This window comes from Zerene cesonia, chromosome 10, assembly GCF_012273895.1.
Source record: "Zerene cesonia ecotype Mississippi chromosome 10, Zerene_cesonia_1.1, whole genome shotgun sequence".
Lineage (NCBI taxonomy): Eukaryota > Metazoa > Arthropoda > Insecta > Lepidoptera > Pieridae > Zerene > Zerene cesonia.
Genome location: NC_052111.1, coordinates 1,643,071 through 1,670,196, shown reverse-complemented (window position 1 = coordinate 1,670,196; position 27,126 = coordinate 1,643,071). Strand labels below are relative to the sequence as shown.

Below are 27,126 nucleotides of genomic sequence, written 5' to 3'. Positions count from 1 at the left end.
ATTAAAAGACATTGAAGAACTTTTCTTTTGGCATGGTTGAAAATAATGTAACTCTGTATGCTTATATCTACATAATTCTTAGAATAAACAGCGTTTTTCTCAAGGGGCATAGCTTTATTGGTCATCACTTTTCCATTCTTAGTACATTATTAGTACTTCTGTACATGGTAACTCCTTAGACGAAAATAATTTTATTTTATAGGTAAAGTACTATATAAGTCAGTTTTTTTTTCGGTTTGTTTGAAATTTTGTGTGGTACATAAAATTCTTAAATTAAAATGAAAAAAATAAATTTTAGTAGTATGAAATCAAGTTGAGACCCGCTTATTCAAAACCTTTTTGTATATCAAAATGTTATGAGTTTATAGTGTATCACTTTTGATTTCCTACATTATACGTTTGAATTAATATACAAGTAGCAGGTAAATACTACTAAATGTTAACTGATGTGGAAAATAACAAAAAAAAAAATAACGTAATTATTTATTTCATATTATACTATGTAACGTTTAATGAAAAAAATAAAAATTCAAAATAACGCTAAAATTGTCAAAGCCGTCGAAAGTCTAAGTGGAAATGATATTCATATAATTATCCTAAAAATGCACATGTTTAACCCAACCCACCCGTTATCTATGCAAATGTATTTGTATAAAAATACTTCATTAACACAATAATAACGTGAATGCTTTGTAAAACGAAGAAAGGTCTGGTTCAAGATTATCAGAATGTGTTACTGTTTACACATATTCAAGTATATAAAATATAGGAACTCTATTGTAAATATTCTTATAAGGTGTGTAAAATAAACACATTCCACCATTAAATTAACATAGGAAATAAAATTAAAAAAATAAATCAGACAAAATAAATACTAGATAAAATTGTGATACAGCATTGATAAATGATGATATTATATGTCTTAATAAATTATTTAATTTTTTAGATCAAAAGCTCGATTCAGGGCTTGGTCTAGGTCCTTAATCAAGTCGTCTACATCTTCTAAGCCGACTGACAGTCTGATGAGGCTGTGAGTTATCCCCAATTTTGTTCTCTGTTCCTCTGGCACTGACGCATGCGTCATGAGAGATCTGAAAATTAATAACGGTTTATTAATAATGTTATTTAGAAAAAATTTATCTATTCTGTTCTTTAGGATTTACTGGTACTGTAAATTAGGCGTGACCTTCCTTCCTTTTTTACATATATATGAAAGAAAGTCGTGTTAGTTACACTATTATTAACTCAAGAACGGCTGAACCGATTATGTCAGAAAAGGACATTTACTTATTATTTGTATTGTCTTCAAGCAATTCGTGTGAATGAAATTATTAATCCACACTTCTATACTATACTAAATACATATATAGATCACCCCTAGATATTAAATAAAAAGAAGGATCCAATTTACACAAATTGAATACATAATAACTATTTAGGAAGTCCCTTGCTGTTAGGGCAGCTGATTGTGTCGGTGGGCCGGGTCAAACCTCCGCTAATATAAACATTACATCGCTTACGGTTCGTCTAGTGTGGGTGCTTATGCTAACGATTTAGATACTAAACCATTTTTTTATTCAACATCATATAGCTTAATTTATTGCTTATAGACATGCGTTTATGAGGAAGACTGGATGTTTATTACTCTAACACATTACACAACGATCACTTCGCAACGATGATTACATCTAGATTAAATTTTCCATAGAATTAGATTAGCATTCAAGCCGCTTTTTAGTCAGATATTATGCGAGTGAAACTGCGGGCTGAGGTTAGTCAAAATCAAATTAAGCCAGAGCAGGACACGCCCACAAAAGCTAGATATGATAATTCACAACACTATTGCATCATCTTTTTCAATAGCGAATATAATGACGAACGCGTTTTCCTTCCCCAACACGTCATTGCCAGCTGGTAGTATTTTTGCAATATAATGCTCACTACACGTAACGGAGTATGACGCAATAAGCCCTCGAAGGATATAATTCTCGTATAGATTGCTTATCATTGGTTAAACAATGAACTGTACGGTGTGTCATGGTTTTTCTAGACGTATAATTGAAATCAATCAACACTGAAATGTTTTCATAAAGGCTATTTATTCACTATATATTCTAGAGCTAACTATGAGCTAAAAATACTTTGTTAATGCGTATACAGGCAACTAGCGGTCCGCCCTGGTTTCGCCCGTGGTACATATAATAGCACTCATGGATCACGTACTTTTAGCTCTCCAACGGTGAAAGAATTTTTGAAATCGGTTCAGTAGATCATGAGATTCATCATCATCATCATTATCAGCCCTTTGATGTCCACTGCTGGACATAGGCCTCTCTCATGGCACGCCAATGAGCCCGGTCGTTGGCTCTTTGTCGCCAATTGTGACCAGAGATAGTAGATCATGAGATTAGCACATTCAAACTAACAATATCTAAGGCGTTATATTAATAGTATATAATATATATTTTTTTTATTTAACACTGAATGTAAAACTATTTATTTCATTATGGCTTTTTGCAATGTTTATTTTCAATAAAACGACATTTACAGAATGTTCATTTATTTATAACAGTAAAAAATATCTATGTTATTATTAATATTTTCTTAACACGAAAGGATAAGTATATATAAAAAGAGTAAACGAAAGCGCAATTTTCATAATTTTAAAAACATTTAAAACCGACGGTCCTCATAGCAGAGGGACATGTGGCACATAAGGCCTTAAGAGGCAATTGATTAATTATTGAGTAGTTAGTAGCTACATCAACATCTTGTTACCATGCAACCTAATGCTAACCTCGAACCGATATTTGTTATTCATTTGTTTCAGTGACATAGTATAGATGTATTAAAATTGAACTAAAATATACTTTTGAGTTTGTTTGGCTGTAATTCTAGAAGTTTCTAGAACACAGGAACTTCTAGTTCGAGGTTCTCGGGTGGAATTAGTAATAGTTTATATCATGTTGTAGTTTTCGAAAAAGCTATAAAGATGGGTTCATTATTATATTGCCTCCATCCGCCATCGTATATCGAATTTTCGTCACCTGCATTGTACCATGGCGACTACAATGTACGTAAATAATGCATTTATTACAAGTGCAATGATTAGTTTGCTTGTGTGTGCGTATATTTTTTCTTTTCTGAATTTTTTTTTTTAATTAAAACATTACGAAAGAAAATTCCTGTTACTTTTTTTTAATCTCATAATCACCCAGTATCCTTCGACAGTTATAGAAACTAGCTGGATTCTTGCCCTGGCTTCACCCGGGTATTGTTTTGTAAGTATTTAGATTTTTAAAATGATTTAACGTTAAATCACTTACGGTAATTCAGCTAAACTTTCGTATCCGCCCAAACTCTCGGCGAGCGTGAACACTTTCAAGGAAGTGAGGAAAGTCTTCGATTCCTTCAGATCTCCGCTGTGCTTGAAACTGAATGTTCCAGAATGTCCCGTCATTTGTTTTTGTGAAATTTTGTATTGCGGGTGAGTTGGTAAACCTGAAATATAAATGCATGTGAATAATGTAGAAAATAACAATTAATACAACATTTTGAGTATTTTAATGAAGAACAGATGTGAAAATTCAAAGCGCCATATTAAGTTTACATTATTACTCATACGTTAATCTACGTAAGTTTAAATTTGTAACTGCGTGAAAATTTAATTGATACGGCGCTCAGGTTGAACATTAAAATTGGTAATGAGAAAGGAAAAATTATTTTCATTTATTACTTTGGTATATACATAGTGTTTTATTGTGGATAGTAAGTCTACGCTCACGTTCTAGGAAATCTGAAACAATTTGCGATTCATTGCGCCCATATAATGTAGCGAAGTCATTACAATGTATCATGTCAATTTATCAGTAGCTGTGACTGAAATAATCACACTACATCGAATATTTAAAAATAAAGAGTAGTTGTAGCTGACAATAAGTATATTTATAAAATCAATAGCTGCACACGAGATGACGCTGGATAAAAATAAAAAAAAATATATGACACTCACAGATAACGTGGCCTTCTATTAGTAAATGAATTTTAAAATCGATAGAGAACTAGTTCCAGAGATTATCTCCTACACCTCACAAACATAAACTCTATAATATTAGCACATATAATTGTATATATTTTTTACAGAATTCATTAAATAAACCTTTACTTACCAGGATGTAAAACTTCCACGATTTTAGGGTGCTCGTGCAGCCACTTCGCGATTATTAAAGATGATTTCTTGTGTTGTTCCATGCGAAGGGCGAGGGTCTTCAAACTCCTACTGACTAGGTAGCAGTCCATTGGCGAAGGGACAATACCCATTGCTAGAAATTTATTTTATTTACATACATGCCATTTTATACGGAATTTAGTACATGTAAATGTAATTTCATTATTACACTGGGTAATTAATTGTACTATAAGAAGTAAAGAATTATTATAACCAACTACTTTCAGCCATTGGCTTCTATCAAGTTGTTATCAGATAAAGATCAGTTTCGATCAACAATTTTCACGTGTAACAAGCATTTTTCTATCCTCTTTAAAACCTTTCGCGTTTATAATAGTAGTATCTTACTATTAAAAAAAAATATTAATCAGGTGTAAAAATATTCGCTTAAGTCGAAATAAAAGTATCAATTGCTTTGAACAACTCACGTATTCTCGTCATATGATTGTATTAAAAAGAAGATAATTAATAGCACGCCAAATTGCAAGTGTATATAAAAAAAAGAAATAATATTATAAATACGTATTCATTGACAAGTACCAAGGAAGACCGGAAAAATTCTTGGTGAGGTGTTAATGAATTCAATTTACAACGTTCTGTCTTATTTATTAAGAACAAACAATATTTAAAAGGACATTATTTCATAAATATTATATCTATACTAGGTATCAAAATTATTATTTTTGCTATTGTAACGACGATAATAGAGTAACATTCAAAATGATAGAACGATCTGGCAATATTTTTTTTTAAACAGGAGACTAAAAGTTCAACAAAATTATGCTAAATTTGAAGTGGCACTATAAATTTTATATGAGACGAACTGTACTGTGTAATTTTATTAGTTGAACGAACCACAAGACTGAGCATCTAGTATGTGAAACCTTATACGATGAAATTTCATACTTCTAGTGAAAATGTTGGCCCAATTATCATCTTTCGTCGTTGTAGAAGTGCATGATGATAGCAAATACAATGGAAAAAAATGGTTTAATCATAATTGTGTCGCATGTTTGTGCAGTCGAACTATCGGTATATATAAAATTACTAGGAAAGGACATAATGTAAAAAAATTGAGTTCATATAAAATCACCTATTGCAAAAGTCTCGGTAAGCTTTTCATATAAAATAACCAGAAGAATGTACTATTACAGTCGATATTTTTTCAACATCTTTATTCGCAGATTCTACCTAATAGCGAGACAAGAATAAACTTATCCCTATTTATAAACTTCTAACACAGATCTGAACACGCACGTTTATTATGTTATCTGTTACAAAACGTACGGTTCAAAAAAGTTAAGGTACAAATCGACTGATAAACTAATCCTTGATTTAAAAGTAATCATTTGAAATTGTCACTAAATTTTAGCATTTTAAATGACTAAATGTATTGACAGGCTAAATATAAATAGTATTGGAATTTAATTTTTAGTTTCATAGCATTGAAATGCTTTATAAATGAGAAATTTTGAAAGAATAGAAAAAAATTGATCATGAGGCGGGATTCGAACCCGCGTTTTTTGCTAAACCGTAGCCAAGCGTAGTATTGAAATTATCAATTTAATATGTATGAAGACATACTTAATATAAATAGTAACTAAATTGGTTTGAAATTTCCTGTTAGCATGAAATCAGAAAATACATTGATATTACATATTATTTTGTATGGGTTTACATTACTCGCAATATCTCAAACGTATGTCGGCCTAATAATGACGTAAGACACTCGCCAAAAATATTCGCAGTTCCAAGGTCGGTCTGTGATAATGACAATATGTGGACGAGTTAAAAACTAATTGCTTCTATGATAACACAAAATTGAAACTAATTATTACAATGTTCATCATAGATAAAGGAATACTGATAGTGAAGGGATTATTTCAATACAAAGATTACAAAGCTATTAACAGCTCGATTCCATTTTATGTAATTCGGAACGGGTTTCCCCAGGGTTAATTCTATAAACATTGTTTTAGATTTATCAGTATCCTATGACGAAGTTAATGCTTATATATCACTAGCTTTCCGCCCGCGGCTCCGCCTGCGTGGAATTCGATTATATCGCGCGACATGGTAAGGAGTAGTACCATATAATCTTTCCCAAGGTCTAGACTATTTGTCAAAATTGGTTAAGTGGTTCAGTCGTGAAAGAATCTAAAATGATGTTATGTTTGACAAGGATGTTAAGGCTCTTCCATACAAACTTTTATCCCAAGTTCAGCTCCATCTTCATACCAAATTTCATCATAATCGGTTTGACAATAGCGAACTTTCACACAAAAATTTCATGCCCTATTTCTACTCCTTCTACCCTTTTTGGCGATAAAAAGTATCCTATGTTCTTTCCCAAGTTCAGTTCTATCTTTACACCAAATTTCATCAAAATCGGTTCAGTGGTTTAAGCGTGAAAGCGTAACAGATCGACAGACGAAGTTACTTTCGCATTTATAATATTAGTACGGATATGTTTATTTCTACATAAATTTACGGTATATACATTGGTCTGTTGCGATGTGAAATGAAACATGGAACCTGACATGCATTTTTAATATAATATGAGCCATGTTACTCGCAGTAAGTTAGAGTCCCATTGAATTTCGTATTTTTCTGCTTTATTTATTCCTTACTGCTATTAGATTTTGATATTTATTAATGATCGGTGACAATGCAATAATTTCATGTCGTATTTTTATTTTTAATTTCATGTTTAACTTATTATCCTGATTAGGGTTGCCTGGATTAAAAAAATTTTTTTACGTATACTCTGTACAAGAGCAAGTGAGACAATATAGTTGATGTTATCATAAAAGCGTATAACTTATTCGTTTTTAACTATATTTATTTTGACATTCGGTTAAATCGATAATTTAAATTGATGTTGATTGGTCATTGATTGCCTTTGTGAATCGCAAACTTGTCGAAACAAATTTGACCGCAGTCAAGTGCAAAGTACCTAGCTACTGATAAGCAGATAAAAAAAAATCACGAAATCTTTTTAAACAAAGGGGTCACAGATTATTAGCATATATCATAATATAACTAATTGCGAGGTCAATTATAAAGATATGTTGTTACGAGATACATGTTTTATGTTTTTATCGTTTTTCTACGTAAGTATTTGGGATGACATGCCAAAAAAATACGGCATTTAAAAAAAATGGTGAACTTCTTCACTGCTGTTTATATGCAATCATATAGGTAGCATATTAAATACCTTCCGAAAAACATCTCAAATTTAAAATAAACCATTCCACCACTACAATATCTACGTAGAAGTTCTTAGTAACGAAAACAATATACGAATTATCTTATTAATTATTGTAACTAGCTTTCCATCCGCGGCTTCGCCCGCGTTTTTAAGGGGAAAGTTTGATGGGCCAGAAGTTTCCCCGCATTATTCCCCTTCCCGTAGGATTTCCGGGACTGAAAATCCTCAGATTTCAAACTTAATACATTCGTATCAAATTTTATCTAAATCGCTTCAGTGGTTTAGGCGTAAAGAAAATACATACATACAGAGTTACTTACGCATTTAGAAGGAATTATCTAGCTATAAAACGTGTAAACATTCAAACAAAAATCGCCTATCATCTTCATCAAAAGAACACAAAACAATCTAGTATAAGTTCAAAACAAAAAAACTCACATTTTTGCAGAAAACGAAGCCTGTCCGCTAAATCGTCGTCATTGACCACAGCCGCGCCCATTATAACATCGGAATGTCCATTCATGTACTTGGTTATTGAATACATGACGATATCAACGCCAAAGTCAAGCGGCCTTTGCAAGTACGGCGTGAGGAAAGTGTTATCAATAACAACTATAATGTCTTGGTTGTAGCTCTTCGCTAATTTCGTTACTACATCCAAATCTATCACTTTCAGGAGCGGGTTGGTCGGTGTTTCTATCCATAGCATCTGAGAGATAATATACGTATTAATCGTATGAATATATATCATGTATGTGTGTATAATATTTTTTTTTTGACCGCCTCCTCGGTATAGCGGTTAACGCGTGAGCGTAGAACTGAGGGGTCCTGGGTTCGATTCCCGGTGGGGACGCACAAAAAAAAAATGTCTCGGTCTGGCAGGACACAGAAGGCTGATCACCTACTTGTCCCTAAAGAAAATCGATCAGTGAAACGGATGTACATCATCTGCCCCATACCCCACTAGGAGACACGGGACTTCACTTTTATGTGTGTATAAATGTTTATAATACAGAGTATTTTCTTATTTTGTAAGTGTGTTAGAAGTTTTATATGCATGTAAATGTTAACCCTAAACCGTATAAACTGCATATCTTTGTTTTATCGATGCGAGATAACGTCACTAATACTGGGTGTATTGTACCGACAATATTGTAAAGCATTGTCTTTATCATTGATTCGCTAATACATGCATTAAGCCACATATCGAATGTATCTTGATTGCTTGCTGATTGTTTTCAACAATTCAGTGACATTTCTTTATCGTTTGTCTCAGCTTAAACCTAAATAACATCTTTATTTACATATTAACATACATGACGAAATGATAATATGTTATCGTTTACTCGAAGTTTATAAAATAACGATAAGAGATAAATTAAACAAGTTTACTATCAACGACTATTTTTAAATTAAGAATACTTTCTTTGTTTATGTATGTGCATTTGTTTCGATTCAGTATATAAACACACTTCGTTTTTTGGAATAAGGAAAAATCCTATCATCTTCTCAAAGGAGACTTCGTAAATGGGCCCAATTACCCAATTACCCACTTAGCCAAATGTGGCTTGACCAATAAACTTACCTTTGTATTCTTTTGAAAGCCTTTCTTTATTTCTTCTACATTAGTGAAATCCACGAACGATACTTCTATGCCCAGTCTAAGCAGGACGTGACTATAAACAAAACAAAAAAGTTAATTTCCACTTATGAATATTTAGCAACTACATATATATTGAATTAATTACGGCATTAGTCAAATAATCGATGAACTATATGCATTTAAATGCGTTCTGTTTATAAGTAGGTATAAAAATTAACTGCAGTGTAGTAAATACGATTTAAAATCGTCGTATATATATACTTCAAGACAAAACAAGCGATATTTGTATTTATTGAAAAAAAAAACAAATTTCACCTTATTTATAGTTTATATTTTTTGTGGGTTTACCGTTGTGTTTTTAATTTATTCCGAGTAAAGCAACATAACTCTAAAAAAAGGAAAAGAAAATTCTAGTTTTTCGCACGCGCCTGTTCAGTCTTCTCGACGTTATGACCCAACATTCAAATCATAATTAAAATATATTCTAAACTCAAAATATCACCAGCTCGACAATAGTTTTATGCATGAAAATTTAATCTGCTTTTGAACTCGCATTTACAAACTGTGCCATGCAAAATCTGTACATCAAAATATCTAGCAGACAGACAGAAATTCCTTCATTAAATCATAAAAACAAACCTAAAGAGTCTATTAGTTCCTCCATACACATCGTCACAGGACAGAATATGGTCACCGCGGCTCAACAAAGATGCGATGGTTGTGATCGCTCCGAGCCCTGATGCAAAGGCCAATCCATGTTTGCCCCCATCCAGCGCAGCTAAACACTCTTCGAGGGCATTCCTCGTTGGGTTACCAGATCTGCTATAGTCAAACTCCTAAAATTATATAGCTCTTGTAAATAATCGACATTTTATAACATAACGATAGTGTTTCAAAAAATCAAAGAAAGAATCCAATTTATAATGAGCACTAGGTAAAATTGAATCTCTACGAGTATAATTTTTAAACGATCTGTACTTTTCTTGTAAAGGTGCACAATAGAGAGTTTTGATTGATTGATTAATTGCCGAAGGTTTTTAAATATCGTACTTGTATGATGTAGACGTTATGACAATAGTCGGAATAATAATATAAACGCCTAAAATCCAATACGATGTAAGGATAGTTAGTAAGAGTAATTCTTTAAGAGCGTACTATTATATAGCATTAATGAATATAGGAAAGATGACAATCCATAGAATGTTGTCGCTTAAGAACCACAGGTGTGTAAAATGTAAAATTTATATTACTTTAAAAGAGTAACTACAGAGTTTCTTGCCTGCTCTTCTCTGTAGAAACTGCTTTCCGAACCGGTGGTAAATGTTATAACTGTGTAATTTAATTGCTTCTATAAGAAGTCTAGTTGAATGAATGAATGTTAGAATTTGAGTTTGAGTTTGAAATATGGAGAGTTATCCTTAGAAATTTAGAACAATGACAAAAATGTTTTCTATTTTTACATAATAGTACGTGTGTATTTTTTTGTTACTGTATTTTAAAAGCATTTTGATATAGTGTTATCGGTACTTATTTCGAATTCTTAGTTTAGTATAGTACTTATAGTACTTATAGTATCTGTGGTAAGCTATGATACAGAATTGTAAAAGGAAAGCCCGAAGCCGGTTGAGAAAACGAGATCACTCTTACCTACTCGACACTTGGTTTTGTTTGACCCACCTTAAGAAATATATTTATAATTATAACATTATATTAATAAAAAAAATATCAGAATAAAATTTAATTACACCGATTTTGCGTATTATGTGATATAGGAAATGCGATTTATTTTGAATAGATTATAAAATGATTGCTAGAAATCAAATGCAATTAAATTTGATATGAGTACATAATATAAAAAATTTAATTTTCGTCATTACAAATATCTTGTCGATTTTTTAAAGAAGATCGTAGCCATAATACCTAGTACAGTAATATCCTATCTGTGATAATACGATAAACAAAAATTTAAAACAATATTAACATTCCGAAAAATTGGATATCAAGCATGTTTTTATTACGTATAATTATTAGCTCTAAAACAATTGCATTACAAACGTCGCACACGTGCAAATTTATACATCCATCATCAATGAATTATAGAACCGGTCTGCCAGCAGGACTCGAATTTCTAAGAAATCGATTTTGGCAGACACAACGTACTGTTAAGGTTGAGAGTTTTTATTTCCTTTCTAATAACGTTTTTCGAATTCAAATAAATTACGTATTCCTTATCGTGTTTTAATTCCTTTTGACAAATTTTATCTTTTTATGTTTATAGTTCTACTTTCCTGTACAAAGAATGTTTTCATTCGAAGCAATCGGAAATAGGTTTCTTTATCGGCAATAAAGCATTTCCTTACCTCATATTCAGCGGGTCCCGATTGTTTAAATGTGGTCGATGTTACGATTGGTGTTACCACCGCATTCGATTGCCATTTGTCAGCATTTGTGCCCGCATGAATTGCAATAGTAGCAAAGCCGGGTTTTTGCTCCAGAAAACCTTGATCACCCATCTACAGAATATTTATTGCATTATTGTATACTAGCTGTGCCCCGCGGTTTCACCCGCGTGAGTCCGTATCCCGTAGGAATATCGGAATAAAAAGTTGCCTATAAGTTATTCCAGTTATCCAGCTGTCTACGTACCAAATTTCATTGCAATTGGTTCAGTAGTTTTTACGTGAAAGAGTAACAAACATCCATACATCCATACTAACAAACTTTCGCATTTATAATATTAATAGGATTTCATGAATTTTTTGCTTATTTATTTTTCGTGTACAAAAGTCATCGAGTAAAGATAAAAGTAATATTATATGTGCTAATATTATAAAGCTGAAGAGTTTGTTTGTTTGTTTGAACTCAATAATCTCAGGAACTACTGGTCCGTTTTGAAAAATTATTTCTGCTTTAGATAGCCCATTTATTGAGGAAGGCTTTAGGCTATTAATGTGCAGCGGGCGAAGCCGGGGTGGACCGCTAGTTTGTTATACGTTTGTACCTACCTACCTACTAGAACATTGCCATCCACAAATCTGAACTTTATTCAACGGTCATATTATAATGTTAATTTTAAGTTCAAAATTTGGTCTATGCAGTCTGAATTTGATTATAAACAATTTTAAAACAGGCTCTAAAGTAAGTAGTAGTAGGTAAAGAATAATACTAAATATAAATTTGAAATATAAATTTTCTCAACATTTAAAAGAACGGTCTATGACATCAAATTTTAATTTAATAAATAAATAATAATTAATATGAATATTTCTGTGCGACATTCATTTCTAGTAGGTATTGTTAAGTAACGCTTATAATTTAAGTTATAAAAAAGCTCGTGACGTGGTTGTTTTATTAGCAATTGAGTTATCGAATTATTATGTATTATAAATGCGAATTTTTAATTTATTAATAGAGAGAAAGATAAACGAAAAATGTATAAATAAGATAAATAACCATTATGTTGTTATTTAGAATGTTACCTCAATAGTATATATAATTTATGAAAGATGCACCGGTAATTTAACCTCAAATACGAAATTTAACACAAGCACGAATTCACAAATAAGCACCACACTCCTCGACTAAACCTGAGTAAACTGAAAAGTGACAACCTATGGTGACAACTAAGTAACTGACAAGCGTTTTATATTCAAATAACAGATAATGGAAAGGAAGCAACGGAAGCTATATTAAGTGTGAAATAACCCTATCATTACTAATGATTCATGATCTAATTTTGAGATAATACTTTAAACACTAAGCTTTGTCATCGTGATAGGAAATAAAAAAGGCTTGAAAGTAATATCTCAGAAACGCAAATATGATCATGAATACGAGACGATGGTAATTATAATAATTAATAATTATATTTAATTCGTTTAAGTTTACGTACCTTTTTATGAAATTATTTATAATTAAAATGAAACTTTTATTTTTCCATTGAAATACTGTCTTAATTAATATTCATAAAAATAGATTTGGATTTTTTTACCTATCAATATATTTGTTGTAATAAACAGCACGTCTATATTAAATAAAATACCTAATATGAATCGTCTTGAGAAATCTTTAGGTATATTAATGATACTATAGGATAGGATATTAGTATTACATAGTCTGTGTCAGTTAGTAAGTAGTGACCATGTACACCTGTATGTGCACAATGGGTAATCTACCAACGCACAGTGTTGTGTAAATTATACGTATCATTTAAGTAACATATACATTTCTTAACAGTTTATTTATTAAGCTTATTCTTAAAAATATACTTTGTAGTCTTGAATTCACTGAAATTCCCGACACTTTAACAGTAGGCTGTCTCTTGTCAGCGACTTTGGTATTGTTTGAAATTCCCAAACCCTCAAATATAGTATTTCAAAGTAACTGATATTAAATCCTTAAGTAAGTTTATTCCATAACTCACGTTTTATCCCTCAGAAAACGCTTCTGAAGATTATCTAGTTAGATGAATAAAATAGAAGGAAAAATGTATCACCCTCACCCTAATAGATTGGGACGCATCTCTTCCACGCTAGGCTCTTTTTTCAGTCGAGAGTGCTCGGTTGTATTTGTATATTACATCAATGCAGATTACTTAGTTACTCTAATTAGTACTACAGAGTTACTCTGCTTACGCCGCGGAATATAAATTTTTACATTCCTCGGTGTACTCCATGTTCTCTATAAACAATTTGAATTGCCCACTATATTACATACTCTGCGGCCCACTCCTACCATGTAGTTCGTTTGACATTGACTGTTGACTTTTGACAGTAACAAAATGATTTTTCCCGCGAAAATCTTCTGGGCATTAATAAACTCTATTAGTTATTAAAGTGAACTTGTTATAATTGTTGTTCTCTTTAACAACAAGTAAAAGTAAATTTAAAATAGACATTAAAATATTAGACTATTTCAATTAAATAATTGTAAAGCATTTATACATTTTCAAGTTACAATTGTGTTACGAATATTTAAGGAAAATATTGTATCATTGCTGCGATAAATACCTTAAATAAAGTGCTTTCAATATAACATACTGTAAACACATGTTCTTAAAATGAAAGTGGAGAGCAAACCTCTTCGTTATGCACATGCTGAGGGGCATACTGTTGTTTGTTATAGTGAAGATGGCAGGTATAATATTATCATTGCAATATTTGCAAATAAATTATTATTAGAATTATACCGTTGTAGGTGTTAAATACTTAAAAATAATTAACAATAGAATTCATATATTCTGCGCTAGTCATTTATCCGTCCGCCCCGGCTTCGCCCGTGGTACATATATAGCCTATAGCCTTCCTCAATAAATGGGCTATTTAACACTGAAATAATTTTTCAAATCAAGTGTTCAAACAAACAAACTCTGCAGTTTTATTATAATAGTATAAAAAAGAGAATCTTGATTTTAGCAGAGTAATTAATTTTTTTGCATATTTTGAAGTATATTTTGTGTTATGCTATAAGCAAAAAATTTTTGTTTTTTTATGTTTAGTCAAAAATATTCATCTATAATTTTAGGCACATAGTAACTTGTGGTCATGATGGAGATGTAAGAGTATGGGTAGACATTGAAGATGATGACCCCACATCACATTGTGTGGGAGAAAGTGCTTTAGCAGTGTGTTTCAAAGACAAGAGACTATATGTAGCGACAGATAATCATGCTGTGCAGGCATACACATTTCCTGCTTTTGATAAAGATGGTATTATTACAAGGTTTACTGCACCCGTTACACAAATCATGTCTTCACCTAAGATTGAGGTAAGCTAAAGCTACATCATTCTTAATTTTTTTTAATGCAAAGAAATAAAAAAATGTTAGTTATACATGTGAAAGCTAGATAGAATTTTTTTAAATCTTACTTCAGGCTCTTGGCTGCACTTCAGAAAACATGGAAGCCAAAATTTGTAGTTTGGAGGGTGGCGCACCATTATTTGTTATGTCAGATCATAAAGGCCCAGTCCTGAGTATAGCAATATGTCCACATATGAAATATGCAGTCACTGCTAGTGGGGATGGTGCTATGAGAGTTTGGGACATAGACACTCAGAAAATGATCAAGGAAGTTTTATGTGTGCCTAAAATTAATACTTTTTATGCAGCCAAAGTATTGTGTAAGTAAAATATTATTAATATATATTGGCTTTTGCTCTTTGCTCCAAGAGATTAGAGGTATTAGGTATCTGGATGGTAACAAATAAATAATTCAAGAATTTTTTTTCTAATAAGTACCGTATGGTACATGAAAAGCCTTTAGAATTGTTATTATTGAGGATAATGTTACCAACAAACATAAATTCAATACATTGTATACAATTGAAGTGGATTTTTGTCTATGGACTATGGCCTTTACACTTGGCTTATACATTGTACTAGCATATAATCGGGAATAATATGTCATCTTTGTTTTATATCATGTAGCAGCTGATATCTTGTTTTAATTAAATAACAACATTAAATGTACAAGCTTGAGGCCAAATGGCTTATTTATGTATATTGTTTTTGTATTTATAGGTCGAATGGATTTTGAGCCCACTGAGGGAAAACATCTGGCATATCCTAATAATAAAGAAATAATTTTATTAGATTGTGATACTTGGAGTCAAAGGATGACATTTAATCATAATTTAGTAAGTTTTTGTTGTAATGTTACATCCAATATTAAAATATTATATTTGAGGTTCTGCTTATAGCAATGTTTTGTTATCACTTGTTTTTTTTTAGATTCCTTAAATAGTTAGAAATAACACAAGCAATATGTATGATACCATATACTTACAAATGTACCCTAATAAGAAAAATCTTAATTCATGATTCACTTCTCTTTTGCAGATAAAATGTGCAATATCTCAATGTCTATTCTCACCATGTGGGCAATATTTAGCTGGTAGCACAGTGGCTGGTCAGATTGCCGTGTGGGAAGTGGAATCAGGAACATGTATGGGAATCATTGAACATCCCACTTCACATAATGTTTCATCAATGGCCTGGAGCCCTAAAGGTAAACCTTCAAAATATATAGCACTCAATCTTTGTCACCGTTATTTAAAATCAAGATTAAAAGTTTTCCATTATTTATCTTATCTATTAGTATCCTTACAATAGGATACTTATAGAATATATGTATGTACAGTCATATATCCTTACAATATTTTATTCACATATTGAGGACATGGGGATAACATTCATCAATTGTCTTAATTCCCTCTGAGATGGCTTGTAATTTGTAGCATTAAATAATAAAGCCATTTTTTTAGAATTGTACCATATTTTATTATTGATTATTTTTTACATCAAGGTAATGGAGTATTAGTATACTGTGATGTTGCTGGTCAACTGGGAATGTTAGTTAATTGTTATGGAAAAGATAGCTCTAAAATGGGTGAAGGAGAATCTGAGGATATCGAGACAGTTGAAAGAATGGATGGTAATATATTTTCTATGTGATGATATTTTCTATATGATGGTAAGATAAATTATGTATTCATTATAATTAAATAGGAAGTATATGAATCAGAGTTTTAATTTATACACTTAAAATATGTATATTGGCACAGGAATTATTTTAAAATACATGGATGATGTTACGGCCCGAATGCTAGTAAAATGATAACATAAGCAAGTGTATAAGATGCCCCATTTTTTTTTTATAGTGGGGAAATCTTGCATAGATACCTACGGCCCCCGGTGATGGAGCCGTGGGTTATGTCGGATTCTTACCAACCAAAACCCCACTGTGTTCCGTCTAGCCACTTGAGTGAAGGGGCCACGGGAGCTGGTTAAAATACGTCCGCGACCCCTTCGGCGGCTGCCCGTTGCCGGGCCAGGCGCATAGTGTATAAAATGCCTGGTTCATAAAGTTATATTAATGGCCACAGTGTGCATCAGTGCTACTAATAAATGATAAAGATTCATATTCATCACATTCCATGCATTGTTAAATTCAATACAATAATTTACAGATAATGACGAAATTGTCGATGATCTAATCCAAAACTATGAGAGTGATGATGACAATGCAATATCCCTGGAAAAGATAAAGAATGAAACACTTGGTTTAGTTGAGGATTCTCGTCCAGAGTCTCGTGTGACGGTGGCAGCTCCGGCTTCCTCTGTGCCTCCTCAACCTCCGTTCCAACCATCCTCTACACCTGTACACCTTGAACATAGGTAAACGCCACTTATTATTTTTTTTTTTCTTTATATGCTTTATTTTGTATTTATGTTACTCCAATTAAGAATTTTCATTCATTTAAGATAAAGAATCCTTCAAAGTAGAATCCCAATCCCAATTTAATAGTATGTTTCAATTCGACTTTTTTATTTTAACTGACTGCTTAAAATTTTGACAATGTTTAAATAATTTTCATACTTTTAGTTCATTATGTTTATCAAATGTTGAAAAGTAAACCTGAAAAAGAAAAATGAGTATGTTTGACTCCTTTGTTATGAGAACCGTTGCTAAATGGCAAAAAACGCGGGTTCGAATCCCGCCTCGTGATCAAATTTTTTCTATTCTTTCAAAATTTCTCATTTATAAAGCATTTTCAATGCTATAAAACTAAAAATTAAATCCTTTGTTATGTCATCAATCATAAAAATGAGGAGCATTGTTTTCAGAGAAACCTATATTCTAAATATTTCAGGTATATGTGCTGGAATGATGTTGGAATTGTGCGCTGTCATTCTGGTGAAAATGGAGAATCCACAATTGATGTGGAATTCCACGATTCCAACCTGCATCATGGAATTCATTTGAATAATTATTTAAATCATACTATGGCCAGCCTATCTAGTAATGTACTGGCTCTAGCTTGTGAAACGCCTAGGTAAGTGATAAATTTTAACTATTTTTAGGGACTTTATTAAAAAAAAATGTATGTGCCATATAAATGTTAAATATTATATAAAATGCTGTCTATTTGCTCTTTTGCTTTTTTGTAAGTTTATAGTATAAATATTGCTTCTGTTAACTTATATTATGTGTGTGCTCTTAATTCACATTGTCAAATATAAAAAAAAAATTATGAATACTTTTCAAACAACATTGCCTGTCTCCCATTTCTGTTATATATTTTTTTATTTTTTATTTTAGCTAATAATTATTTTTAAATATATGTATATAATATTTTTTTATCATTATGTTAGGTAGCCTCTACCTGTCTGATTTAAGGTAATATTTTTTTAGCAAACTAGTGTGCATATCGCTAATAGGTAGCAGTAAGGAGTGGAGTGTGTCCTTACCAGATACAGAGGAAATACTCTGTGTGTCTGCAGCCGGCCTTGTTGCTTGTGCTACTAATGCAAGGTTATTGAGAATCTTTACCCCTTTGGGAACTCAGAGACAGGTGATATTTCATTTATATTCATAATAAATTCTGTATATTGTTTGTAAAGCGATTTGATTAGTGGATTATGATTATTTATTGCTAATTTTTACCGAAGTATCTCATTGCTGTAATGTCGGTATATAAATTTCTTGTGTGTGTTTGTCACTGATCGTCCCCTAAACGACTGAACCAATTCAAGTGATTTTTTTTTGTGTCCAGGTGGATTAGAGAATGGTTTAGAATTTTAGATTATAATATTTGGATGCGAGTGCAGGGCGGGCGACAGCTTGCTTTGATATAAGAAATATATTATTTTAATTGTTTTTTCAATGAAGCAGTGTGAAATATTTTCGATTTGTGAAGTATGTGGGTACTTCATTCGTACATATTATATCTATTTCAATTTTAGGTGCTATCATTATCAGGCCCCGTGGTAGCTCTAGCAGGATTTAATACGACAGTATTTGTGGTCTATCATCATACTGACCCTGGGCAGTCTGATCAGCATCTAGCTATGGACATTATTGCGTTTAATGGTAAGATATTTTTATCACTCTGTCAATACTTATATAGATATTTTAAATATACTAAGTAGGCATGTTACTTAAAATACTGGAAGAAATAACAACACAATGATAATTGTATGTCATATTAACTATATGTGAATACATACCCACACATACGCACATATTAGTTGTGTATCGAAAATTTTATTAATATGATACTTAAGTTTAATCATTTTGTTCCTATTAAATTTGGTAACTTCCAGGTCGGCAAGTACGCAGCAAAACAGTCCTTATGCCGCTCACACCTGGGTCTAAATTGGCTTGGCTCGGAACGTCGGATGTAGGCTCACCCTGCACTTGTGATACTACGGGCTTGGTCAGATTGTATGACGTCACGAGCGGAGTATGGATGCCGATATGTGATACTAGTAACCATGCTAAAGGATCGTCTGACTCGTGGTTTATTGTTTCGGTGCGTGTTGGTACAGTTTAATAATATTTTGGAAGTTAAATGAATAGGTTTCTAATAAAAAACACTCTCAATTATCTCATATATTATCAATTTTAGTAAAATATTTTTAATAAAGCGACTTTCTTGATTTCTGTTAAAAATAATTGTGTATTATTTACATATATTTTTAGGTAAATGAGCAAACGCAAAAAGTGTGCGCCATATTGTGCAGAGGTGCGTCGTTCCCGCTCACGGCGCCGAAACCAATTGTTGTTGAACTGCCGATTCAGGTGATTATAGAGTACTTAATGAACATGCTTATTGTGTTTTGTTATCAACATATTTTTTGTCGTTAAAATTACAATACAAAGAAAAATATATATTAAAAAAAATATATTTCAGATCCCACTGTGTGAGTTGGAGACAGAGAAAAGTCAGTATGAAGAACAATTGGTTCGTTGGGCGCACACTGCTTCCGAAGTGGATGTTAAGGTCGCTAGAGAAACTGCGCTCAAATTGTTTGCTGTAAGTTGTATTTCTATTGATTTTATTATATTGGGGCCTAAAATTGAAATAGGACAACGAACTCGCGGCTATCCGCTGTAGGTAATTGTTATTACGTAAATGCTTTATGTTCTGTATAAAATTAAAATGTTTTTTTTTTAATTTATTTAATTAAAAATAAGCAAATTTATATTATATTTTTCGTCATCGCGTCCGTTAAAATATCAATAAAAGAAAATATAGACGCTCGCGTAATAATTCGTATTTAATACATATTCAAAATTTATAGAAAGGATGTGATATTTAATGTTATTTTTTATCCAGCTTGCATGTCGCAGTGAAATAGAACAAAGGGCCTTGGAACTTATGGAGTTACTTAAAGACGACCGCCTCCTTCCGTTAGCCGCCAAATACGCATCACGTCTTGGCCGAATGCATTTGGCCGACAAATTGTCCAATCTGGCCGAAACGTGGGAGCGAGATGCCGACAGGATGAATGTCGCTCAAAATTCACATTTCCAAGAATTAGACACACAAGAAACGTATGACGTCACGAGCACGGAACAAGATTTGAACGCAAGCCTTATTTTGCCGCAAAAGACCGTTAAGAAGAAAGTCGAAACTGTCACACCTATAAAACCAGTTGTAAGTATTTCGAAGTTTGTTTTTTTTGGTAAACTGTGAACTCTACTTTATATTTTATAGAATTCTAAATTTCTAACGGATCTGGTTACATCGATAACTTACAATTTTCTTAGCATATATGGGCTTTATTCAAAATTTTGCAGTTTATTCGATTAAAATCATAATTGATTGTATGTTACTGCAGAATATCCTTGCATTTTTTTATAATAATTAAATAGAAATATAACTCAAAGCTCCTAGACTGAGAGAAAACCTATAAAGGTTTGTTCTCAAATAATATGCTTAACAAGCTCATAAGGGCTTTGAATAAAAAATAATCGATGATGTGAAGATGTGGCAATTGGTTTATAATAACAGTTTCTTTACTTTGTTATTGAAAAGAGAGAAACAGCTATAATTAGGTTCTTTAGTCAATTTTTTTTTCACACAGCCAATAAAATCATCACCGGGTGGAGCTCGGAACCCGTTCAAAAAGCAACAAGATTCCGCCAAAAGTACGCAAAGTCCTCTAGCTTTAACCGAACGCACTTTAGTGGAAGTTCACTCTACAGCTGAGCAAACTGAAAATGACGATGTAAGTTCATAAGTACATAGATTAATTGCTAATTGGGAGCAATATGCTTGCTTTGAGAAATATTCCTTATTCAATTACTGATTTTAACTCATATTCTGTTTTCTTATAGCCACTGAAACCTTTAGAAGGGGAAACATTCGTAGATTGGTTTTCGCGAAACAAAGCGTCTCTAGAACAACAAAATCCTGAGTTAACACCGTCTGAACTAACTCGACAATGTATAAGGACCTTTAAGAGTTCGCAGAGTAAACCCACGGAAAGTAGTCAGAAGCGTAAACTCGATGAAAGTATGGAAGACACGCCAGTTGCGAACGCGCCAAAACAATCCAAACTTAGTGCCTTTGCTTTTCAGAAGAAAAATTAAGTGTTATTTATAAATTTCAGTGATAATTAAATTTAAGTCGTCCTCAATAACATCCTAAAATGTTTACAGTATACAAATGAAGGATTGTTTTTATTTTATAGTATTTTGGAGGTCATTTTAAGGATATTGAACGACATAACAGTTAACTCCGTTGTGCGAACGTTTTTTTATAGGTACGCAATGTTTTGTGATGTGACATAAACTGAAGTGTTATCATGTGTAATAGTCGTTTGTTTTAGACACTGATAATGGAAATGAAAGTTTTTATAGATATGACTGTTTAATTTATTTATACACATATTATGTACATAGCAGTAAGTCGTAACCAATAAATAATAAAACTTTATGGGTTCACTAATTCTGCTTCGTCAGGAGCAGGGAATATTCCCTCTTTGATCATCTTCTTCCATTCACTGCCGTGGGGATAAGAGAATTTCTCCAATGTCCCTGGTAAAAATTGTGTGCTATAACCGGGCAGCTGAAATGATTATTTTTTTCTACATTATGTAATTTTTAATGCAAAGTAAGATGCTTTTTTCATAAAATGAAGTATGCATAGTTTATAGTACAAGTAGCTATTCAAATTCTATACAACTTAAGTAAAATTCTGGCGAAAATAGAGTAGACGTTGTATTTTCTTGTGTTTGGTTTCACGCGAGTATTATACATTTAGAAATTAAAAACGGGGAGTCTCCCCGTGACCACGCTCGCTGTAAAGTGTTCGAAACGTCGGGTTAATAATATAATGAATAAATCGCGTTTAAAATCCGTTGAAAAGTTTTTAATTTCTAAGAGTAGACGTTCCTCTAGACTCTAGAGCATATTACAGACGTGTCAAACCATTACGTTTGTTTAACGAAAAAAAAAATTATTAAATATAAGGACTATATTCTTATAAGGTATACATAGTTTCCAAATAAGGAACGTACCTTAGGCGCCATGTATCTCGCATTAACCACCACACAAGGATCAACAAAGTGCTCATGTTGTTGGTCGACGTACTCTATGAGGCGACCGTCCATAGTTCCCGACAGGCTTGCGTAGTCCCAAAACTGTAGATGCTGTACCATTTCGCACAATCCCACGCCACCCGCGTGTGGACACACCTTTACTGCAGAAGTCAATGAGATTTTTTTAATGAAATTCTTGGTTATTTTATTGAAATAACGTTTTTCCTAAATTAGTTCAATTTAAACATCGGATGAATATATTTTTAATGAATCGAGAGCACGTTCATAAGCGTTTCATAAGCCTTTAAGCGTTAGTAAAAGGTTAAGCCACTGTAAATAAGTAAACTTACTTATTTACAGTGGCTTAAAGGTTTCTTCTTCTGTAGAAAAATTTGCTCATACTTTCTATTGCACATTTCCAGCGGCTTCATGATATTTTGACCACGCATGGGATAGTTTTATTTTATAACCGCTTTAATTTACCTTCTACATATCAGTTATGTAACTTTTTCAATATTCTGTAAATATTGATGTATACCTCCCAATTTCTCTGCCATAAGATAGACTGATAGGATCTCATTGATGCCTCCGATTCTAGCGGAGTCGATCTGACAGAACTGCATGGCGCCACTTTGCAGAAACTGTTTGAACATGACGCGATTAGCGCACATCTCACCGGTAGCAACTCCAATACCGTAGGGCCTAAAAACAATATTTATTTATTTATACTACAATTGGAATCGGTCCGTCTGCATTTCATGAATTGTAACAGTTGAAATTATTAGAGATGACGTATTTCTCTCGCCCCTAACAACGAATTCAAAAAATCGGGTTAAGCAATGGTCAGCACGGTCAATATTTTTTGCAGTTTGTACTACTAAACCCTAAGTGCCGCGAACCCGACTAGCGATTGACCGATTTTCATGTAAATTTACTCACTTCAATGCTTTCGAAATAGCTGCGTGTCCAAGAACGTCGTCAGGCGATGTTGGTTCCTCTATCCACATAGGTTTGAGGTGAGCTAACTTCTTCATCCACTCGATAGCTTCGTCCACACTCCATGCTTGGTTCGCATCTACCATCTATTTAGAATATTTTCAAGAACGTTAATAATGTGTGCAAAGGGTAAGCTATATGAAATCATAGGAAACGGTACGTTTTACGCAGGTGTTAAGTACTAGATTTAGTGGTTCAAAGAATTTTTTTTAACTAACATAACTTTTACACGATAAATGATGACTTATATTTTATGAATGGGTAAGTATTGTCCACAAGAAATTGTTTCTGGAAGAAGTAGATCGATTAATAAGATTCTTTGATCAAATGATTCGCTTGTCAATAAAGTTACGAGGTCGTGATGTGTTGTTTACTTGGCTGAAAGTCCGATACCAATCACATAGTTTATTGATCCGACGTACCTAAATCTCTCTACCTCTTCTCCAATAAAATCGAACAGGTTTTTCATTTTTCCACAATCACAATTTAATCCACAAGTACTAACCAAAACCTTGTCATCTCCGATACATTTTCGGACGACGGTTGCTCTCCTTAAGTCATCTTCTACATTGCATCCAACTTTGACTTTAAAGTGATTGAATCCAAGGCTCAAATATTTGTGACATAATTCCTTTACCAATTCATCGCTGTAACCTAACCAACCTGTAAAATAAAATTATAAAATTGTCAATGTTAGTTGTTGAATATAATTTACCTATAAATAATGAATCAACATCGTTCAAATTTTCTTATCATTCCTTTTTTTCTACCAGGAATGAAACTAAGATCTAGTTTCATCAGTTGTTACGCTACGATTATATTATCTTCTTTATGCTCTAATATAGCGCAATTCATTATGAATTAATAATCTAAGTGTTATTGTAAATTATCTACTACATATTATATGAAGACCTATTTTTAATAATATGAAAAAAACCCTGACCAACTTGGGTGGTGTATGCTGGGTACCCATTTTCTTCTAAAAATATGACTCTTTCTTCTTTACCAGTTTTCTTGGCTTTTAAAAGTTCGATGGCTTCTTTCTTCGTTATAACGTCTGTTATATAACGAAAGTCAATTGTGGAAACCAACTCCTGTAAAGACGAATACTATATTTATAAAATCAAATTCATAACAACAGCTGATAACATAAGTATCATAGTGTATCACCATAATTTTACGACTTTTTTATTGAAATGCTATCAAATTATCAACAATACTTTTGACAATATTTACATTATAATAAATGTAGGTTTTTTGGTCTCTCATTTGTAACATAATATATATGTTATTTTATTTATTTACTCTTTAACAAAATTGTGCAAAAAGGGAAAGTTAGAAATAACATGGGCTGAAAGAAAAATACAATTTAAAATTACAATTAGTACAATTTGTTGAACGGCCTTATCACTTAGAAATGATCTCTTCCAGGAACTGTTACAGGGTTTAGTAAAGCATTTTGATGAAGACGAAGTATTTATTGAAGTATCCTACTAATAATATAATGCTACTTCCTACTAATATTATAATTGCGAAAGTTTGTGAGGTGTGTTTGTTACTCTTTCACGCAAAAACTACAGAACCGATTACAATGGAATTTGGTACGTAGACAGCTGGACAGCTGGAAACTTTTTATCCCGATATTCTTACGGGATACGGACTTACGCGTGTGAAACCGCGGGCGCAGCTAGTCTGATATATATCACAAGTAAAATACTCACTTCAGGCTCCAAATCGACTAGTAATTTCCACAAAGGTTTATTTTCGATTCTGGCCCATAAATCCCACAAGGAATTGAGAATAGCAGCGGCTGCTAAGTGCGCGACACCTTTTTCTGGTCCAATCTGAAAATTAAAATATGGTATATTTAGAGATGTTTGCCTAATTTGAAATAATTGAGTTGTACTGATCACCTCAATTAGACTCATGTAAAATTTTATTTATGATATCAGATTATAAAACAAAAAGCGGTTACAACTTATTGATAGATTTTAATATTTAGCTTTCCTCTCGCGGTTCTGTCGGCGAAGTGAAGGCAAATTTCCATAATGCTAATGCTTAATTCCCAAATAAGATTCTGTATTGTGTTAAAAAGAAGCGTCAAAAATCATATCGAAATATCGCTTCGTTTTTGCCTTTATATTACTAGAAAGAATTTTATAAATCAATAAGTTGACAATGAGCCATAGGTATTTACAATTGAATTTCTTTCTTAATAAGTTTTATATTTAAACTCTTCAAATATTATCTCTTATCTTACCCATCTCATCTGAGAATCGTTAGTAATGGTGCGCCAGAATCCAGCGAAGTCCGCAAAAATATCAGATGCATTTTGTCCAACGATGAATCTTTTAAGAGACCTTATAGCTAAAACTATGATCTCTGTTCCTCGACCACACGTGAACGTCAACCCGAAGCCCTGCTTGCCGTTTTCTGTAGTGGTTGTAACATATGCACAGGAGTAGTTGGGATCAGTATGCTGTATGAAAAAGATCGGCTTAAAAAGTTGTATTAAAATTAGCAACATCTGATAGCGTCGTGCTACACGCATTCATTACTACCACGAGAAGGTAGGTTTATGTTTGTTTAAGTGTTAATAAACGACGAACTTATAAATTGAAACGACCTTTAATTTAATAAAAATAAAAATGTCAAAATGTACTCAATGTGCACCAACTCAGTTTGAAAGCGTTATGAATTGTATCTGTTATTAAAAAGTATTGAAAAGTGCATTATAATCATCAAGAAAACCAAAATATTATTCACGTCATCAATTGACTTATTCAGGTAATTGAAGGTAGTTTTATTTTGTTTTCATTATTTTTAAAGCCTTTTCCAATCCATACTGATGCCCCTGACAGCCTATTGATACTTTTAATGTAATTATTTTACATTGTCATTTTAACTGACTGATAAGATAAACAGAACAAATCAGGAAGCAGTGAAATCGGCACCTTATAATACTCTTCGAAACCGGCCCATAAATCTCTTTAAAATATATAAGTACGTATCAAAATATAATTTCTAAGTAGCAAATGTGTTTCAAGTAGAGGAGTTAATTAACAATAGTAAACTTACCAAAGCATCGGATCCATGGCCGCCAAGAGAAGTTGGAAACCTTACGTCTTTCACATCGAGATTAATTATTTTCAAACCTTTTTTACTTGGAAACGGCATCTTACGTTCAAGCGCAGCGGTTCTCTCGAAAGCTTTGAGTGAACTGATAATATTATTAAGAAACTATTTACTTAGTTTGTTTTATAGATAATAATACAATTACAATCGTATTGCTTTGCCCTTTTGTTTAATCAGTTGACAATATTTACCATTTTAATGCATAGTTATAGATAAGAGCATATACTATTTTTTGTACGACGTTCAATTAAGTTAATGTATCTTATATTGTGTTTTGCTAGACATAAATAATTGCATCCATCTTCAATTACGGGCTCCTTCGGATCATAGTTTAAATCAATTCATTGGTTTTGATTTATTTCTTTGTAATCGTAAGTTCCGAACTTATTTACGTCCTCAATTCGATTTTCACCACGATTCGTACAAAATACATGTAGCTATGATTAATAAATCGATCACTGTTAAAATCGCACTTAACTACAGAAAGAAACGCATTGTGATTTTAAGGTAACCAAGAAGAAATCTAGTTATCTAATAAAATTGAGTAAACTGTGTCGAAAAGAAATAGCTCCATAATAATATAGAAGCATCGCTGATTCTGAACTTACATATAGGTACATGAA

The 27,126-nt window shown here is 32.4% G+C and overlaps 3 protein-coding genes across 3 annotated transcripts; 1 reads left to right on the top strand and 2 right to left on the bottom strand.

Annotated features, from left to right (window-relative positions):
* Window positions 1–471: 471 nt before the first annotated feature.
* On the bottom strand, window positions 472–12,657 carry LOC119829683 (cystathionine gamma-lyase). Its single transcript, XM_038352310.1, has 8 exons — window positions 12,522–12,657; window positions 11,403–11,555; window positions 9,682–9,878; window positions 9,025–9,115; window positions 7,878–8,148; window positions 4,170–4,322; window positions 3,327–3,501; window positions 472–1,091 (listed from the first exon to the last, which is right to left on the bottom strand). The coding sequence occupies exons 2-8, from the start codon at window positions 11,553–11,555 to the stop codon at window positions 935–937; spliced, it is 1,197 nt and encodes a 398-aa protein (XP_038208238.1). The 5' UTR covers window positions 12,522–12,657; the 3' UTR covers window positions 472–934.
* Window positions 12,658–13,824: 1,167 nt separating this feature from the next.
* Window positions 13,825–21,710, top strand: LOC119829639 (WD repeat and HMG-box DNA-binding protein 1). Its single transcript, XM_038352253.1, has 16 exons — window positions 13,825–14,178; window positions 14,566–14,809; window positions 14,916–15,162; window positions 15,563–15,678; window positions 15,881–16,049; window positions 16,347–16,475; window positions 17,011–17,218; window positions 17,695–17,877; window positions 18,237–18,396; window positions 18,788–18,914; window positions 19,148–19,356; window positions 19,527–19,625; window positions 19,738–19,860; window positions 20,164–20,484; window positions 20,915–21,058; window positions 21,168–21,710. Exons 1-16 carry the CDS (start codon window positions 14,102–14,104, stop codon window positions 21,420–21,422), a joined length of 2,811 nt encoding a protein of 936 aa, XP_038208181.1. The 5' UTR covers window positions 13,825–14,101; the 3' UTR covers window positions 21,423–21,710.
* A 35-nt stretch (window positions 21,711–21,745) lies between these two features.
* Window positions 21,746–26,553, bottom strand: LOC119829640 (mitochondrial enolase superfamily member 1-like). The gene is made up of 9 exons (XM_038352255.1): window positions 26,447–26,553; window positions 25,629–25,847; window positions 25,090–25,212; window positions 24,312–24,462; window positions 23,874–24,031; window positions 23,312–23,454; window positions 22,911–23,074; window positions 22,352–22,533; window positions 21,746–21,900 (listed from the first exon to the last, which is right to left on the bottom strand). The coding sequence occupies exons 1-9, from the start codon at window positions 26,543–26,545 to the stop codon at window positions 21,766–21,768; spliced, it is 1,374 nt and encodes a 457-aa protein (XP_038208183.1). The 5' UTR covers window positions 26,546–26,553; the 3' UTR covers window positions 21,746–21,765.
* Between the last annotated feature and the right edge of the window lie 573 nt (window positions 26,554–27,126).